Genomic DNA, 18,094 nt, shown 5'->3' on the forward strand with positions numbered 1-18,094 from the left:
GTCCGTTTAGTGCCTCTGTGGAGAATTTTGAAGTTCCAAAATTCCTTTAAAAACGGTTCTGTTAGAGAGCGTTGGACTGTGCAGCTCTAAGTTCTTGATACTAATGAGCTTAGAATGAGTTGGGGTTTGATGCCAGTTGAGCCACTTAGTTTATAGCAGTGAGCCTCTCCTCTGGCTGCCTAGAAAAAACAAAAGCAAATGAGGGTGAGCCGTGGCCTCAGAGGAGACCTCGGCTGGAGACCCTGCGTGCTCCAGGCGGAACAGCTTGTGTCCTGGTGCTCGGCCAAGAACTCCGTTCTTTTTTTAATGTGAAAGTGAATATATTTTCTCTCGCATGTAAGTAAATGCCTTATTTAAAGAATATGGAGAAATATTTTTATCCTGTTTGATAAGCTCAGTCCTTCAGTTTATGATTTCTTCTGTATTTGGTGATATTTGTATGTTTAGGTAAGACTCAGAATATGGCTCAGCTACTGTGTTGCATCTTGACCATCAAATTTTTGCTGATTATTTTATCGTTTTGTCTACTAGTAAAATGCTTTCATGGTTCCAGTACACTTCCAGTTTGATGCAGCCAGGAGACAGTGAGGACCTCTTTGTTAGCCAGTTCTTTTGGGCATCAGTATTTATGAGGGTATGAGACCGCTCTCTGATAAGTAAGAATACTACGATTGATTGAGAAGGTGGACATCTGCAGATGGTGCCGTGTCGGGACCCTCTACCTGGACTGAGGCTGCTGTTTGAGGAATATACGTATTTGCTGTAAAAGGCCATTTGTTTTCCGGAGCTCAATCCCAAACCTAACGTTTATTCTGTGAACTGCTGTGTGCTCAGTGCTGTGCTGTGTGTTTCACGGTGCTGCTTTGGGCAGAGGCCTCACAAGCACTTTGAGTGCTGCTCTGGGAGCACTGGAAAGCGCCTTCCTGCAAGGGGATCCTCTGAAGTTAGTTAGATACCAGTTTTATTTGCTTCACCCGAATAGAAAGAGATTCTCTCCTACTTGCTTCCTTAGCCTGGCAGGGGGCGGTCAGGGATGGTGTTAGGATCCAGTGAGCACAGCTGTACCTTGGGATGACTCCCGTCTCTGCCAGTTGAGAAACAGGGACAGCCTGGCTGTATGTCATATAATATGTAAGGGAGATTCCATTTCTTAATCTGCATAGATTCTAAAAATTACTGAGATCCTAAGAAACTGAGGTTTTCCTTGAGAATGTCTGTGTAAATTTACCTAACAGGTGCCCCTGTGTCTTAGGTTAATTGTGACTTTGCATCTGTACGGTAGAGGTGCAATGGGAAGAGCCTCTGGAGGATACTTTTTGGGCAATTGTTTATTCAAATCCAGTTTATTGCTACGGTATTATTTTGATTTACCAAATTTTAATTGTAGAGTAAACTGTAACAGTTGGCCTTCTCTTTTACCTGTTTTAGATCTTTGTTGATTATACGTTAATGTCTTTGTGGGAAAACATTTATGGATTTTAATTAGCATTTTTGAAAAATGCCTCCTCTTTTGTGAGGTCAAGAGTTCTAAGTCATAATTACCACCCCCAGCTACCATCACCACCCCCACCACCCTGGTCTGAGTGTCAACAAGATTGGCAAAGGCAAGCAGGCCCAGATGATTTCGCTGAGGGGAGAGGGTAGGAATATATGTATGGGAGTGTTACATTCATAATAAGCAGGATTGCTTGTCTAATAAATGTATTAAAAATAAAATATTTTTAAGTAAAACATCTACGCCCAAGTGAGGTTGAACTCTCGTGTAATACTCGTCTTACTGGCACATGGTCTTTTTCTCTGAAGTTGTTACTGTTAAATGATATTACAGTTAGCATGTGACTATTGATTTCTTTCCCTAGGCAAGAAATTATAGAGCAGCTTCTATCAAATATTTTCCACAAGGAGAAAAACGAATCAGCCATAGTCAGTGCAATCCAGATATTGCTGACTTTACTTGAGACGCGACGACCAACGTAAGCTTTCCTTTTATCTCCTAAAATGAGCCATTTGTTTTCCTTCTAGAGTTTTTAAAAGCTGAGAGTTAGGTTGTTGGTTGATAAGCTACAATACCCTGCCCTTGAATTTCAGCTGCTGACTCTTTTCCTGCTGTATAAACTATAAGTTAGCTTTAGGTGAGTGTGGTACATAGGGATGCCGTTGAAAAATATGGTTGGTAAGCACTATTTATTGGCAGTATTTGGAGTCTAGTCATTTGGGTTTTTGTAGTGGTTAAAGGAAATGCTACTATAATAAGAGCCATAGTAAACAAATCAGAAAGCTGTATAATGGCTCAAACATGAGAGAAGCTTGTTTCTTGCTTACACAAATAGAGAACAGGCGTTCCTCCTGGTCTCCTCCAAGTGGCGGCTGAGGGACTCTTCCGTCTTGTGATACTTTCCTGCACATGCTGACTTGAGGCTTCGCATGGTGTTTTCAGGGTTCCTCGTGTAGGGGCGCTGCAGTTTTGAGGCTACTTTCAAATGGATGGGCAGGTGGCTTGAGGCTTTAAGGAAAAATTTGTGCTAAGTGTTTCAGAATCAGAAATGTAGTCTCTTTGTCCCATGTGTGTGCCCCTGGACCAGCCGTTTAATGTTTGTCATGTTATTCTTTTTTTTTAATTTTTCCTTCTCCCCAAAGCTCCCCCATTACAGAGTTGTATATTTTAGTTGTGAGTCCTTCTAGTTGTGGCATGTGGGACTCCGCCTCAGCGTGGCTTGATGAGTGGTACCGTGTCCGCGCCCAGGATCCAAAGCGGAGTGCGCAAACTTAACCACTCGGCCACGGGGGCGGCCCCTGTCACGTTATTCTTTACAGTTTATGTCCACTGCCAATTTACTTACTAATTGTCAGAGTTTTCTGATTATTTCCTGGAGCATGAGAATTTGAAGCAGTATGTATATGTCAGCACTCCAGGAGTGCGTGGTTTTGAGATTAGAATTTGTGTTTTCTCACTCACTGTTGGATCCATTCAGTAAACCGGAGGGCGTGAAGAAGAGGGTGGAAGAGGCCTGCTGTCAGCGTGTGGAGACTCTGGCCGTCCAAGAGTTCTGGATTGGCTTTCAATGATGTCATTTTGGTTTCTAGCAAAAAGTGAACACAACCTTACCAACCCCTGCTTCCCAGATTCCTGATCTCTGTTCCTGGTTGGTTTAATCTTTGGTCAGGGATAATGGAAGGGCAGTATGGCCGCACTGCTCCAAGTATGTTGTAATTTTGGGATTGTGTCTATGTCTTCCGTGGTAAATCATATTTTAAATAATGTAGCCAGTAACTTGAAGTGTTAATCAAATGGTTCAAGACTGTCATCTTGCTACTCATGCTGCAGGGCAATTACACCATCTCCTGAAATGGTTTAACAGCACATGAAGTGATGCTCTGAGGTTTGCATCAACTACCTTGACTTGAGAAAGGAATAAATCTGAGAAAAAGGATACATTTTTGCCTGTGGAAGAGGAAAAAAGAAACCACAATTGTACAACTTAGAGCAAACAGAGACTATAAAACAATAAAAGAAACAATAGAAGGAAATTTCTGACCAGAAGGAACTTGCCCGAAGACCAGAAAGCTTTATCAAATACTAAGCAAGATTAAATTTTAAAAAAGACAGTGGGGGCTCAGATCTTAGCCTTATCCTGATGAGATTTCTGAATCCCAAGGATAAAGGGTAAATCTTAAAAGTATCTAGATGAGAAAAATTGGGTTAACTACAAAGCAAATCAGATTGCTGGACATCTCGTTTGTAAAGCTAAATAAATCCTGAAAAGCACGGCAGAATTGTGACCCTGAAATACTATTGTTGATGTGTGAGGGCAGAAGGGGCATTTGCAAGCACATAAGACCTCACTGTTCTGTCTGTTCTTTCCCTGGGGTAAATTACTTAAAGATGGACTTTACCAAAGCCAAACAGAAAATAAGTTAGAATAAAGAACTTAAGAAGAGGAAATATATTGATAAAAGATAATGAAATGGATAGGGATGTGAAAATTAATATGACCGTGAAAGTTAAATGTTAAGAATGAATAATTGAAAAGTCACATTTCGAAAAAAGCAAATAAATTCCAGATTATTTTAACAAAACTCAAGAAATAAGGAGAAGGAGTAAATTAGTGTGTATTAGTTCTTATACTGAGGAACTGGTACTTTCATATATAGTTTATTTTTCATCTTGAAAAAATTAGATTTTTTTCACCTTGATAAAATTGTAGTTCAGATATCTCTTTTATAAATGTAGAAAAATAGTAGGTTATGCAATGCTCAGAGCACCTTACAGGGCCAGGAGAACAAAGAAGCTCTGAGATCTATAGTCACAAGGGTAATTTGTACACACCTGCTAGCCCTTCTCGGGAAATGCTGGTGGCAGGGCGAGAAACTAGAGCAAGCTTCCCCTGCAGAATAGGCCTGAGGAAGTGGAGCTGCAGCCTTTGGGGGACATGCATGATTTCCCCCCTCCACGGTCCTCCATTCTTGGCCGCTACTGAACAAAACTCTTAAGCCACTGAGGAAAGGGTGGCAAACGCTGTAACCTTGAAGACACCGGTGAAAACCGTGTGCAGTGGGATGAAGGGACCAGAGAAAACCCTCTATCCCATGAGAGAGGCAGGGACACATTCTGGGCCTAGACTGTTAGAGATCGCCTGCCACTGAGGTGAGGGCAGGATCACTGAGAAGGCCCCACCCCTGAAACCCGGGGACACTTCGTCTGCCAGAGACTGAGGCTGAACCAAAACAACGGAGCAGTTCTCTCCTCTCATCCCTCTCTACACATCCCTGTCCAGGCCTCCGAGCATCGAGGAACAGCAGCAGTCTGCTGATGGAAGACAGGCTGGTGTGGGAAGGGGGCTCTCCAGGCGCAGCAGCAAGCTCACAGGGAGAACTTGAGCTAAGGTGGAGCAGACCTTGAGAAAAACTGGCAACTCAGCCCTAGCTATAAATACAAAGTAACTAGAGACGGATTTGAAGTCTTTTGCGTACTGAGGGAGATCATTCAGTCATAGCAACAACAAAACCCACCCTAGCTCATTTACCAACTGATATAGATTGATTCAAACCCCACACGAAACACCTAGAAAAAAAGGGATGTGTCCATTCCAGATGTAGATGCTGTTTACATCAGTTTCTACTTTTCCCACACAGGATGTCCATCTTTCAACCAAAAATTGCAAGACAAAGAAGCAAGATAAAAAGACCCCCAACAAACTCTAAAAAGAAAAAGCAATCAGTAGAACTAGACTCCAAAATGTTGAAATTATGTGACAGGGAATTTAGAATAACTATGGTTAATATGTTAAAGGCTTGTGGAAAAAGTGGACAGTATGTGAACAGATGGGAAATGTTAGCAGAGAGATGGATCATATGGAAATGCTAGAAATGAAAAACAGCAGAAATGAATAATGCTTTTGGGCTTCTTCTTGGTAAACTTTGACTTAGTTGAGGAAAGAATCAGTTGTATGACGTTAGAAATTACTCATATTGAAATATGAAGAGTTAAGCCAAAAAGTTACAACTCACAACAAGGGGGTATGTCAGAGGGACACAGGAGCAAGCTGAAAGAGCTCCCATTGGCCAAAGCTGGAATAGTTTGCACAATAAAATAAAGCAGTTTTATAACCTGAGTGTAAAATATCTGTAAGTCCATACTGATGTAAGTAAATGGTTGAACAACTAAATGGGGCGAAGAGAGATCTCTCGGGCAGAATTGCACATGGTTCCTGTAGATGCTTCTCCTCGAGGAGGAAGCGTACAACTCCCCACGCTTTAAGTGCATCGCGCACATCGTGACTTCCTTCCAAAGAGTAAGGTATGGGAAGAGAAAATAAAACTTGGTCAGATTTGACAGAGAGCCCTGACAAACACCTCCTCAGCCAGATAATCATGGTCAAGAGCCAGTGATAAGTTGTGTTGCTAGTACGTAACCTTGATGTAATGTCACGAAATGGCATTTTAACCTGTGTGGTCTTCCTCCCAATGACCCGTGAGCTTGAGGAAGACATAAGGTAAATCCCAACTGAGGGACATTCTGCAAAATACCTGGTCAGTAAAGTCTGAGTAACTATCGAGGCCAAGGAGACGTGACACTGAATGTAATGCAGTGTCTTGGATCGGATTCTGGAATGGAGAGAACCCTCTGGGTACAGACTGAGGAGATCCGGATACAGTATGGATTTCATGTATCAATATTGTTCATTAATTGTGACAGATGTATCTATCCTAATGTAAGATATTAATAATAGGGGAAACTGGGCATGGGTATATGGGAACTCTGTATTATCTTTGCAATTTTTCTGTAAATCTAAAACTTCTAATAGAAATCGACATGACAGACAGAAAATCAGTAAGAATACAGAATACTTGCACAACACCAGCAGTCCATTGACCTAATTGACACTTTCAGAACATTCCCCTTAACAACAGCAGAATATACATTTTTTCAAGTGCACATGGAACTTTTACCAAGATAGACCAGGTTCTCAGCCATAAAACAAACCTTAACAAATTAAAATAATAAAAAATCATACAAAGTATGTATTCAGACCATAATGAATTTAAACTAGAAATCCGTAAAGATTTCTGGAATATCCCCAAATGTTTGCAAATGAAGTGGCACACTTCTAAATAACCCCAAGCGTCAAAGAGGAAATGACAAGAAAACAAGAAAATATTTTGAACTGACAATGGAAACAGCGTGTCAGAATTTGTGGAACGTAGTTAAAAGCAGTAGAGGTAAATTTATGGCATTGAATGTTACTATTAGAAAGGGAACAGAAAGCTCGTGTCAATGATCTAAGCTCCCACCTTAAGAAACTAGTGAAAGATGAGCAAATTAAACCCAAAGCAATCAGAAAGAAAGAAATACTAAAATTAAGAGTGAAATCAAAGAGATTGAGAGGAGAAAAACAGTACAGAAAATCAGTGAAACTAAAAGCTGTTTCTTTGAAAAGATTAATAAAAGTGATAAATCTCTGGGCATAATGGCGAAGAAAAGAGTAGAAAAGACACAGATTATAAATAACAGGAATGAAAGAGGGGACATGACTACATTCCCTGTAGACGTTGAAAGAAGAATAAAAGTACTACAAACAACTCATTAAACAATTTCAGCACTTCAGCTGAAGTGGACAACTTCCTTAAAGGCATAAAACTACCAAAGCTTACTGAGAAAAGTAGCCTGAACAGTCTTAAATCCATTGGAGAAATTTAATTCAGATTTAAAAGCTTCCCAACAAAGAAAATTCTCAGCTACGATTAGCTTCATTGGTGAATTCTGCCACAGATGGGAGGTGTCTATCAGAATATAGAAGACAACACTTTCCATCTCATGAGGCCAGCATTACTTTGAAACTAGACAAAATTATTATAGGAAAGAAAGCCACACAGCAAGATTCCACAAGAGCTTAGATGCAAAATTCTTCAAGAAGATATTAGCAAATTCAGCAATACGTTAAAATAATAATATATCAGGACCAAGTATGGTTTATCTTGGGAATGCAAGGCTCTTTCATCTTTCAGACGTTAACACTGACACCACCAAGTGCTGGTGAGGTTGTGGGGCAGCAGGAGCTCTCCATCATTACTGGTGGGGATGCAAAATGGTCCAGGCACTGTGGAAGACAGTTTGGCAGTTTCTTACAAAACTAAACATACTCTTAAACTGTACAATCCAGCAGTTGTGCTCCTTGGTATTTACCCAAAGGAGTGGAAAACTTATGTCCACACAAAAGCCTGCACACGGATGCTTACAGCAGCTTTAGCCATACTTGCCAGACCTTGGAAGCAGCCAAGGTGTCCTTCCATAGGTGAGCGGATAAATAAACTGTGGGCCATCCAGACAATGAAATACTACTCAGCACTAAAAAGAAGGAGCTCTCAAGTCATGAAAAGACATAGGGGAAACCCAGATGCATATTACTAAGTGAAAGAAGCCTATCTGAAAAGGCCACATACAGCATGGTCCCAACTGGATGACATTCTGGAAAAGGCAAAACTATAGAGACAGTCAAAAGATCAGTAGGAGGTGAGGGGATGAGATGAGTAGGCAGGGCACAGGTGACTTTTAGGGCAGTAAAACTGCTCTGTATGATACCATAATGATGGAGACACGTCATTATACATTTGTTCAAACCCACAGAATGTCCAGCACCAAGTGTGAGCCCTAATGTAAACTGCAGACTTTAGATGATTATGATGTGGCCATGTAGATGCATAGATTATAGCAAATGTACCACCCTAGTGGGGAATGGTGATAATGGGGGAGGCTATGCGTGTGTGTGGGGAGGCGGGTGTACGGGCAGTCTCTGTACCTTCCCCTCCATTTTGCTGTGAACATAAAACAACCCTATAAAAACAGTCTTAATAAAAATTGGTGTAACTCATGTCAGATTAAAGAAGAAGAACCCTGTGATCACTTCATTAGATTTATTTATAATAAAACCTCTCAGTAAATTAGTAATAGAGAGGAACTTGGAAACTGATAAGCCCTCTTTTAAAAAGAAAACCTATAGCTGACATCATTCTTAATGGTCAAAGACTGAAATGATGTCCCCTAAAATCAGGCAACGTGGCAAGAATATTCGCTATCACCTGTCTGTTCACCCTCAATCTGAAGGTCGTAGTCCGTGCAGTAAGGTGGGAAAGAAAGAAACACCTTCCAGATTGGTAAGGAAGAATAACACTCAATCTGTCCACAGATGTCAGGATTATCTTCATAGAAAATTCTGGAGAATATACAAAACACTCCTAGAACTAACAAGGAAGTTTAGCAAGATTGCAGAACGTAAGGTCAATATGCAAAAATTAGTTGCATTTCTTTATACTAGCAACGCATAGTTGGAATTTGGAATTTTTATAAAGTGCCGTTTACTATAGCACATAAAAAAGGAAGTACTTAGATGTAAGTCTTAACAAAATGCATGCAGGGTTTAATGCTGAAAACTATTGAATTCTGATGAAATCAAAGATGACCTAGATAAATGGAGAGAGATGCCATGTTCGTGGATTAGAAGACTCAATATTGTTGAGATGTCACTTCTTCCCAAACTAATCTGGAGATTCAATATAATTTCAATTAAAATCCAAGCAGGATTTTTTTGTAGAAATAAAGCTAATTCTAAAATTTACGTGGAAATTCAAAGGAAATATAATAGCCAAAACAATTTTGAAAGGGAAAAACAAACTTGGAGTACTGACACTGATTTAAAGCTGCAGGACAGTTGGTATTAGAGAAAGGATAGACTATAGATTACTGGAATAGTAGAGTCCAGAAGTAGACCCACACATACATGGTGACTTGGTTTTGACAGAGGTGTGGAGGCAGTTGAGTGAAGAAAGGATAGCCTTTTCAGCAAATGGGCTGGAACGTTCATCTGCAGAACATTAGACCTGGATATGTACCTTGCATATTGTGCAAAAATGAAGTGGAACATGGGACTAACTATAAATCCCCAAACTATAGAAGTTCTAGGAGAAAATCTGTGAGCTAGGATTAGGCCGAGATTTCTCAGCTGCATCACCAAGGCCTGGTCCATAAAAGAGAAGTTGACAACTCAGACTACATTAAAATTTTCGATTTTACTCTTGGAAGGACTATTAAGAAAATGAAAAGGCAAGCCACAGACTGCTGGAAAATATTTTTAAATTGTGTGTCAACGAAACGATGTCCAGATATGTAAAGAACACTCAAAATCTAGTAACAAGAAAAAGAATCCAGTTTTTAAGAAATAAAAGGATTTGAGCAGACACTTAATAAAATGTGTATGTATGTATTTGTAGCAAATAAATATATGGAAAAATGGCCAACGTCATTTGTCGTTAGTGAAATTCAGGTTAAAACTACATTGAGATGCCACTGCACATCTTTTGAACAACTTGTATTTGTTTCCTCTGGCTGCTGTAATAAATTACTGCAAACCCTGACTTAAAAGGACAGAAATCTGTTCTCTCACAGTCTGAATGCCAGAAGTCCCAGATCAAGGGGACACAGTGCTGCCCTCTCCAGAGGCACCCGAGGAGACTCCTCCTTTGCCTCTTCCAGCTTCTGCTGGCTGCTGGCATTCCGTGCCTTGGGCCACCTCTCTCTCTGCTTCATCTACGTATCGCCTTCTCTGCTGTGTCTCTCCCCTCTGTGATAAGAACACTTGTGATGGCATTTAGGGCCCACATGGATAAACCAGGATCGTCTCCTCATCTCAGGATCCTTAATTAATTACTTCTTCAAATAAGGTAACATTCACAGGCTCTGCGGACTAGGGTGTGGACATATCTTTTTGGGGGGCCATCAGTCAGCCCACTACATAGCTAAAGCAAACAAAAAAGAGAGACACCTCCCAATGCTGGTGACCACGGGGAGCGAGTGGAAGTCTCACATGTTACTGTGGGGAATGCGAAGCCATGTAGCCGCTTTCTGAAAACATGTGGCAGCTTCTTAGGAAGTTAAACAGATGGTTGTATTTGCCAGCAGTCTCTTAGATATTTACCTGAGCAAAATAAAAACTGTCACATTAAAAACTTGTAAGTGAATGTTTATGTTACTTTTATTCGTAGTCACCTCAAACTGTAAACAACAAAAGTGTCCTTTAACCAGTGACTGGGTAAAGAAGATGTGGTATGTTGGACGGTAGATTGCTGTTACCACCAAAAGCAGTGGACTCCTGAGACAGAAACCCCCGTCACTTCTTGTGCCTTTCCAAATCTAAGTTTAATAAAGCTCCACTTGGAATAGCAACGTGTCTTTTGTTGGTGATTTGGCAAATTCTTATGTATTTTTGGAAGAATAAAAATGTGAGACTAGCCAAGAAATGTTGAGCAAGAGCAATGATTGAGATAAGTTGCCTCCTACATATTACGGTGCATCATTGTTATAAGAAATATGGCAGTGTGATACCAGTGGCAGTCTTGTTAAACACCGTGGATATTGACTATAGTACCTCAGTCAGGGCTGGTACGTAAATTGATGCTCACTAAATATTTATTAGATGAACAAAAACCCAAAATTTCTATGAATGATTAAGGAATTTTAGTGTGTGGTTTCATATGGTTTTTGTGTAAGTGGGGAAAGGCAGATTGTTCTATAAATGTGGCTTAGAAAGTGACTCACCACTTGGGAAAAAAAATATCATGTCTATACCTGTTTTACATAAAAATAAATTTCAGAACCAGCCCTGATGGCCTTGCGATTAAAGTTTGACTCTGCATTGGCAGCCTGGGTTGAGTTCCCAGGCAGAGAACTCCACCACTTGTCTGTCAGTAGCCATGCTGTGGCGGCAGCTCACATAGGAGAACCAAAAGAACTTAGAACTATACACAACTATCTACTGGGGCTTTGGCAGGGGAAAAGAAGAAAAAAGGAGGAACACTGGCACAGATGTTAGCTTAGGGTGAATCTTCCCCTGGGGGGAAAAATCCAGATGAGTTAAAAATACTTAGGAATAATATGGAAATACTCATAGAATTATGGGATTGTAAAGAACGTTCTAGCATGGCTCCCTGGACAGAAACTAATGAAGAAAGCTATATTTGGCCACATAAATTATTAAAACCCCTACACATTAAAAAGCACCACAATCAAAGCAAAGGCCTTTCTCCTTCCCCTTTTTCCAGTAATCGAGTTTCCGAATGCTGTTACATGCAGCTCTTAGAGATCACTTATGCATGTGGAATGTTTTCAAGTAGCAGTTGTAACAGTCGCTCTCTGGGTGTTGGCTGTAGGCCAGGCCCTGTTCTCAGTCCTTTGTCTACATTAGCGTGATCCTCACAGCAGTCCTGGGAGAGACCTTCTCAAGTTCCCATCATCCCTAGTAGAGTGAGTAACTGGGGAGTGAAGGCCAGGGTTTGGGCTCGGACAGTCTCCCTGCAGCAGCTGCGTTGGTAACCACTTGTTAGCCCTGATGCCCAGAGGACGCTCCGCTCTCAGTGGAGCTTTTGATTTGAACTGCACACCCGCATTCTTGGGCTTCTCCCTCCTGGGGTCCTCCCTTCCCCGACTCTGAGAACCCTTTGTCCCTGTGCTCACACCAGTTGAGATGTGGGAGTCTCTTTCCACTCGTAATTGTTTTCCTGTAAGGAGTAGAGTGTGATGAGTATAGATTGAGCTTTATGTTAAAAAGTAATTTAAGCCTTTTAAATAGGAAACAGTGTTGATTACCCAAGAAAAACTGTATGGAACAAATACAGGCCTGTTTATTATTAACATCTCACAGGCAGGTAGTATGGTGTGCCTGTAATTCACGGATCAGATCTCCTTTTGCTTTCCAGATGTTCTGGTTAGAGACCTGCTGTTAGTGTAATAGGTATAAGGAGTTAGAAGTGTTAGGAGAACGTCAAGAAATCGAGTAGAGTTTCTCTCCTGACCCTGGGGGCCTTTGGATTCCAGGTCGTGTTGACTGATCCTCATTGAGATTTTGTCACACTCTCTTCCTCGCCCTCCAGAGATGTTGGTACAGTCATTATGTATTTGGATGGCTCTTATGTATATATCTACGTGCTGTGGAGCATCTTGAATGATTTGTTTTGAAACTATAATAAGTAAAATTAACTTGCTTTGTTTCAAGATTTGAAGGCCATATAGAGATCTGCCCACCAGGCATGAGTCATTCTGCTTGTTCGGTCAACAAGAGTGTTCTAGAAGCCATCCGAGGAAGACTTGGATCTTTTCATGAACTCCTGCTTGAGCCACCCAAGGTAGGGCGGCTATCTTGAGCATGGCTGACCAGCTCAAAGATGGGATGTAAGCAGAAAGTATGTGAACCTTGTGAGTAATAGACCCGGCTGTGACCAGCTTGTACAAAATGTGTTAAAAAGTACACTGCCACTTGGTTTTATTGCTTTTGAGCTAGTTTTTAATTGCCTTTTATCTATATATAGTGTCTAAATTGATGAATGGGGTAGAATTAAAATTAGGCAAGTTTTTATCTGCTTAGGAAACTCAGCTTTTTATTCTTCCTTTCTATAAGTTCTGGTACTTATATGCCAGTAAAATAAACACTTTTCTTCTCCTAGCCTGTTATTTTTGCATCTTTGAAGTCCGATTCATATTTGGGAGCTGATGTGTGAAATGGAGCTGTCTCACTCAGAGCTGGGGCAGTGGGGCAGGCTGAGGGACAGATGCCGAATGTAAGAAGCAGTCGGTTGAATGTGAGTCGGAGTGTCAGTTTTTCTGTAGGGAGCGTCCCTGTGCTAATCTAAAATGCCTCTTCACTCAGGCAGGCCACTGAAAGCCCAGATAGCCGACAGGGAAGACCTGCAAAGAGGGCTCCCCACGGTGCGGGAGGGGTCCTGCGGCTGCTCCGGCCCTCGGAGTGGTGCGGAGGTGGAGATTGGGCTGGAGGCCCTTCCGTGTGGAGGTGGAGGTGGAGGTGGAAGGCAGTCCCTGAGGGTTCTGCGGCCGGCACCAGCTCTTGCCCTTTCCCTTTTCCTCCCACCCTCTACATTGGACCGGGCTCCTGGCTGTTGTCTGTATCTCGGCGGCACCTGCTGGGTGCATTATTGGGACTTGAGTATGCTAGTTTCTCCCTTCTGAATGAGATGTTTTCTGTTTGTTTAACCTTTTTATGCGGGGAGAGCACAGAATAATTTATGTCCATTACCAAGGGAATCTAGTTCAGCTTCCAGATTGTCTCTTCAGATGCTACCAGTGAGCCAGTCATGGTCCCACCTGTGCCATGTTGTCTTATGTGTGTTCAGCCTGTGTTGGGTGTTTGCCCTCAGGGAAAGTGCCCCTGTTGGTCCTTCCTGCCAGACCTAGGAAGAAGAATGGGAGAGTGAGGAAAGAAGAAGAAAGGATTTATTGAGGAGACGAGGAGGGAACATAACAAGTGGAGGCTGGAGGAGGAGCAGGATCTGAGAGAGGAGGGTGTGTGCTAAGTGCCCCTGGCCTGTGACCTAGATGGCCTACTCGTCATCTTTCTCGGTGGACACAAAGGCAGCACCTAACATGGATTCTCACACGTGTGTTCTTCTCGGCCCTCATTCAAAAGTAGGGCAGTGTCTTGTTTGGACTTCCTCTCTCTTACTGCTAGGACTGAGTGAGTTCAGTTTACCTGGTTTTGCTGCATGAGGCGGTGTGTGAGTAGGTCCACGAAGCTTTTGAAAATGTCTGTTCATTAGAGCTGTCTCACCTGGAGTAGAGCCGTGAGCCTTACAGTCCGTGGAGCGTGGAGGGGAGCGGGAGGGTGTGAGCGTGCTGGCGTGGCTGGGGCCAGTGAGGAGGGCTGCCTCGCCGCGCGGGGGTGGCTCCTCGCCTTTCCTGTCAACACTTCGGAAAGTCTCAGTTGTCTGGGTCTGTCTTTGGTGATTTCAAAGTATAGAAACTTCCTTTTATAGACAAGAACAGGTTTAAGATTGATCCTGTTTCAAGGTTATGATCCAGGGGCAACTTCTGAGTTTGCATGTTTATCACAGATTTGGCAAAGATGGAGGACCGTGTTCCAGAACCACTCGTAACTTGTCGTAGTTTGTTTGACTTCTGGTCAGGTTTCAAGTATTGCGCTTCTTTTTCATGAACTTCCATAGCTTTCTGCTTTCTTCCAGTACCAGTTTGGGATGTTGAAGCAGGGGGATGCTGGATTTCTTATAAAAGCTGTAGCCTAGGGAAATTACTTAATTTTGTTTCCTCTTGGTTATTTCATTGTATCTTAAAGACATCAGTGGCAGCTTTGGGTTTCCCTCCAGGTCTAGGATTCAGGCCAGATTGTTTGCAGGGTTAGCTCACCTAGTGTTCTAGCTTAGACATACCCCTGCACCCTTTTTGTTTGTTCACCTAACTGGATTTAATTGGGAAGCTTTCTCTTCCTCAGAAAAGTGTGATGAAGACTACGTGGGGCGTGCTGGACCCTCCCGTGGGGAACACCCGGTTGAATGTGATTCGGTTGATATCCAGCCTCCTTCAGACAAACACCAGCAGTATCAATGGGGACCTAATGGAGCTCAATAGCATTGGGGTCATATTGGTAAGATTTCCCCCAAAAGATGTTTTCATTTGCCCTTGATATATAACTCAAGTTACACCGTCACAAACGTGTAGTATGTGTCAGTGACTTTCCTTGGGCTGAGCAGAAGTGATCTTTTATATAGTTTGTACCTTGAGTGTGTCATGAAATTTGAATGGTTTTAATTTTGCAGTGGTTAGTTATTGTTGCTGTGTGTAAGAGTCACATTAGAGAATTTGGAAGATGATTAAGACATAGGCTTTTCCCTCGAAGCCCAGTCTGGCACAGACGATGGAGTGAGTCTGACCTCCCTCTTCAGGGGCTTGTCTTAGAGATAAATGACTGTGGCTGCAGCCCTGGTTTCTCTTCATAATCAGCGAAGAGACAAGCCTTTATCTTTTATCTTCTTTCCACTGAGCAGTATCTGTGTAATGGATCTGAGACTGTATGTGGTCTTTTGATTTGAGTGTAAATTCTTCCTTGAAACAGCTGTTAGTCTGCTTGTCAGTGGAAGGGAAAAGGAGGAGCCCAGCAGTTATCTGGACTTCCTGACCCCTGAGTCCCCCAGTTCCAAGGCTTGTGCTTGGTGTCCACAGACCCCGCTCCAGTGCCCACCCTTGCCTTGTCTGTCCTGCCCCTCCACAGCACAGAAGGCACGAGGGTGAGCACTTGGCACGTTTCATACGACGTCTGGTCACACTGTACATTTGGGGTGTTTCACAGGAGGGGCTGGGTGTTTGCCACCACATGAGAGACACTGAGTGTGCACTTTCCATACATTTCTTATGTGATCCTGAGTAGAAAAACCCTGTGTGAGAGCGAGTATGTTTTTCAGATCATGCCCAGAGAAGGGGGTATGTTCCATGGCTAGTACGTGGTGGAGCCAAGATTTGAGGTCACCCCTAATTTCAAACCCATGCATGCTTTATCTGCCATACCATTATGCTTCCTGGTGTCACTGAGATAATTTTAGTTATGTTGCAGCTTTGGGTTAAGGGACATGTCAGTGTAGAACATAGAGAGCAGGAATATTTTGGAGAAAGATGAAGCGTTGAAGGATTACGGTTTCTTGGGTAGCGTAACTGGAGCCCTCTGGAGACAGAGTTTTTGCTCTGCCCTCTGACTGGTCTGTAAAACTCCAGGAATATTTCAACTTTCTTCTCTTGCCTCTGGGAGTCTCCCTGAAGTCATCAATTGCTAGACTTTAATCTTACTAATAGTAAGTACAATTATTGTTAATTCATTCTATTAATAATCTTTAGAGCGACTTTTGAGTGATACCAAATTTGATAAAACTCCTGAATGGGTCATTAACCATTACTATTTTATTTTGAGGTTAGATGACCAGACGTAGCGATGTCCTGAATACCTGCTTTAACTGTGCATTTCGTGCTCTTAGGAATCGTCTTTCCTTTTTGTTGATACTATTACCCTTCCAGGTAATCTGGAAAACGCTTGTACTTCCAGGAGATCCACACGTCAGCGCCTCTCATTCCTCTCTCGTTGTGCTCCGTTCGCTGACAGTTCTGAGTTTGGAATGCCTGAGTGCTATTCTTTGTTCAGGTGTGAGCATCTCGAGATTGGGGACCGTATTTTTGTCTCTCTCTGTCTCCTATTGCACATAGCACCATGGCCTGCACAAAAGCCATCACTAAATATTTGTTGAATCAAAATGAAATTCTCTTGAATTTACTTGAAAGTTATGGGAAATTTACTGAACTTAGTATCTGTATTAGTTGCTTTGAAAACATAAAAAGATAGTTCGTTTCTCTTTGAGAAACATACTGTTGTCTTTTCTTCATGTGTTTCTTGTTGGTCTCTACTAGGTTCCACGCAGATTCTTGCATGTTGAATGAGCAAATACCATGCATTTAGTCTATGAAGTGGTGTTTCAACCCCCTTTACATTAAACTTGTGTTCCTTTTAATTAGTCCTGCTGAGCTAAGAATACCTCATTTTCACTTGGTTAAGTCTCTGTGCAGTAAATGAACTAAAGTAGTGGCTTAAACACTGAGGTAACTGAATGAAAGAAAGCCTTGTTTTGTTTTGTTTTGTTTGCAGGACATGTTCTTCAAATACACATGGAATAACTTTTTACATACACAAGTGGAAATCTGTATTGCACTGATTCTTGCAAGTCCTTTTGAAAACACAGAAAATAGCACAATTACTGATCAAGACTCCACTGGCGACAATTTGTTATTGAAACATGTAAGCTTGTGTGGTTTTTTTTTTTTTCTGCCAGTCCTGGTTATAGCATTTTTCCACTTAAGTGTGAAATGAATTGAAGTTTAAGGACATGAGGTTAAATTTCAGTGTCTAAATATTTAATTGTCATGTCTTCATTGCTCTTTTAACCAATGATTCTGTAAATCAAATCCTGGACAAATAACCATCAGATGAACTTTTAAGGAGAAAATCTAAGTGGCCTGTTTATTTGGTAAAATTAATAGATTTGAAGATTACATATTTTGGAGGTTAAAAGAAATATAAAAATTTAAATATTGCAGAAAACATTTAAACAATTATTAGGTACGCCAGAGTTTTAGTGTTTCTGGTGCTGAATACATTACTGAAAGTTGGGAGACGTGAGTTCTATGCAATGTTGAATGAGCAGCTTCTTGGAGTCTGTTTTCTTTTGTTAAATATGAAGCAATTTTATTACTAAGTCAGTCTTCAGATTTCTTCTTGCTTTAAAGTTCTCTGGTTGTATGAAACTTTCTCTAGTTTACACCAGGTTACTCCCAAACCTGGGAGATGGGAAAAGCTAGCCTGGAGTAACCAAATAGATGGGGAAGACAAATGCCATTGGAATCAAAGTGGCATTGCACATTCTGATAATGCAGCCCCCAGCACTCGTCATTGGCTGGCAGAATTTTGGCAGGCCACACCGATTTTTGATATGAATGCAATAATGTTAATGCATCTAGAAGTAAGTGTTGCTCACGTTTTAAAAGTACACCTATTGCTGTGGATTCTGAGTTAAATTTTTGCCAGGGCATAATTGTCTTTATTCCATTTTAATTTTGTCAGTCTGCGTATTTCTGAGCCCATCTTTCATGGCTCATAACACCCGGCTTTGCCTTAGGTCAGCTGCTCACTGGTAGCGGTACGTGAAATATTGTTTCCCAGCAGATGCACTGCTGGAGGCCCGGATCCTGTCTTGAATCCCTGTG

The 18,094-nt window shown here is 41.7% G+C and overlaps 1 protein-coding gene across 50 annotated transcripts in view; it reads left to right on the forward strand.

Moving 5' to 3' along the window:
* Nucleotides 1–18,094, forward strand: part of PPP6R3 (protein phosphatase 6 regulatory subunit 3) — a 140,786-nt gene that overhangs the window by 78,594 nt on the left and 44,098 nt on the right. For all 50 annotated transcript variants that reach the window (XM_070565682.1, XM_070565684.1, XM_070565692.1 and 47 more), the window contains 4 exons: nucleotides 1,860–1,973; nucleotides 12,543–12,672; nucleotides 14,787–14,939; nucleotides 16,980–17,129. In XM_070565682.1, coding sequence (XP_070421783.1) covers nucleotides 1,860–1,973; nucleotides 12,543–12,672; nucleotides 14,787–14,939; nucleotides 16,980–17,129 — 547 coding nt within the window. The remainder of the gene's footprint in view (nucleotides 1–1,859; nucleotides 1,974–12,542; nucleotides 12,673–14,786; nucleotides 14,940–16,979; nucleotides 17,130–18,094) is intronic.

Source organism: Equus przewalskii, chromosome 11, assembly GCF_037783145.1.
Source record: "Equus przewalskii isolate Varuska chromosome 11, EquPr2, whole genome shotgun sequence".
In the NCBI taxonomy this organism is placed as follows: domain Eukaryota; kingdom Metazoa; phylum Chordata; class Mammalia; order Perissodactyla; family Equidae; genus Equus; species Equus przewalskii.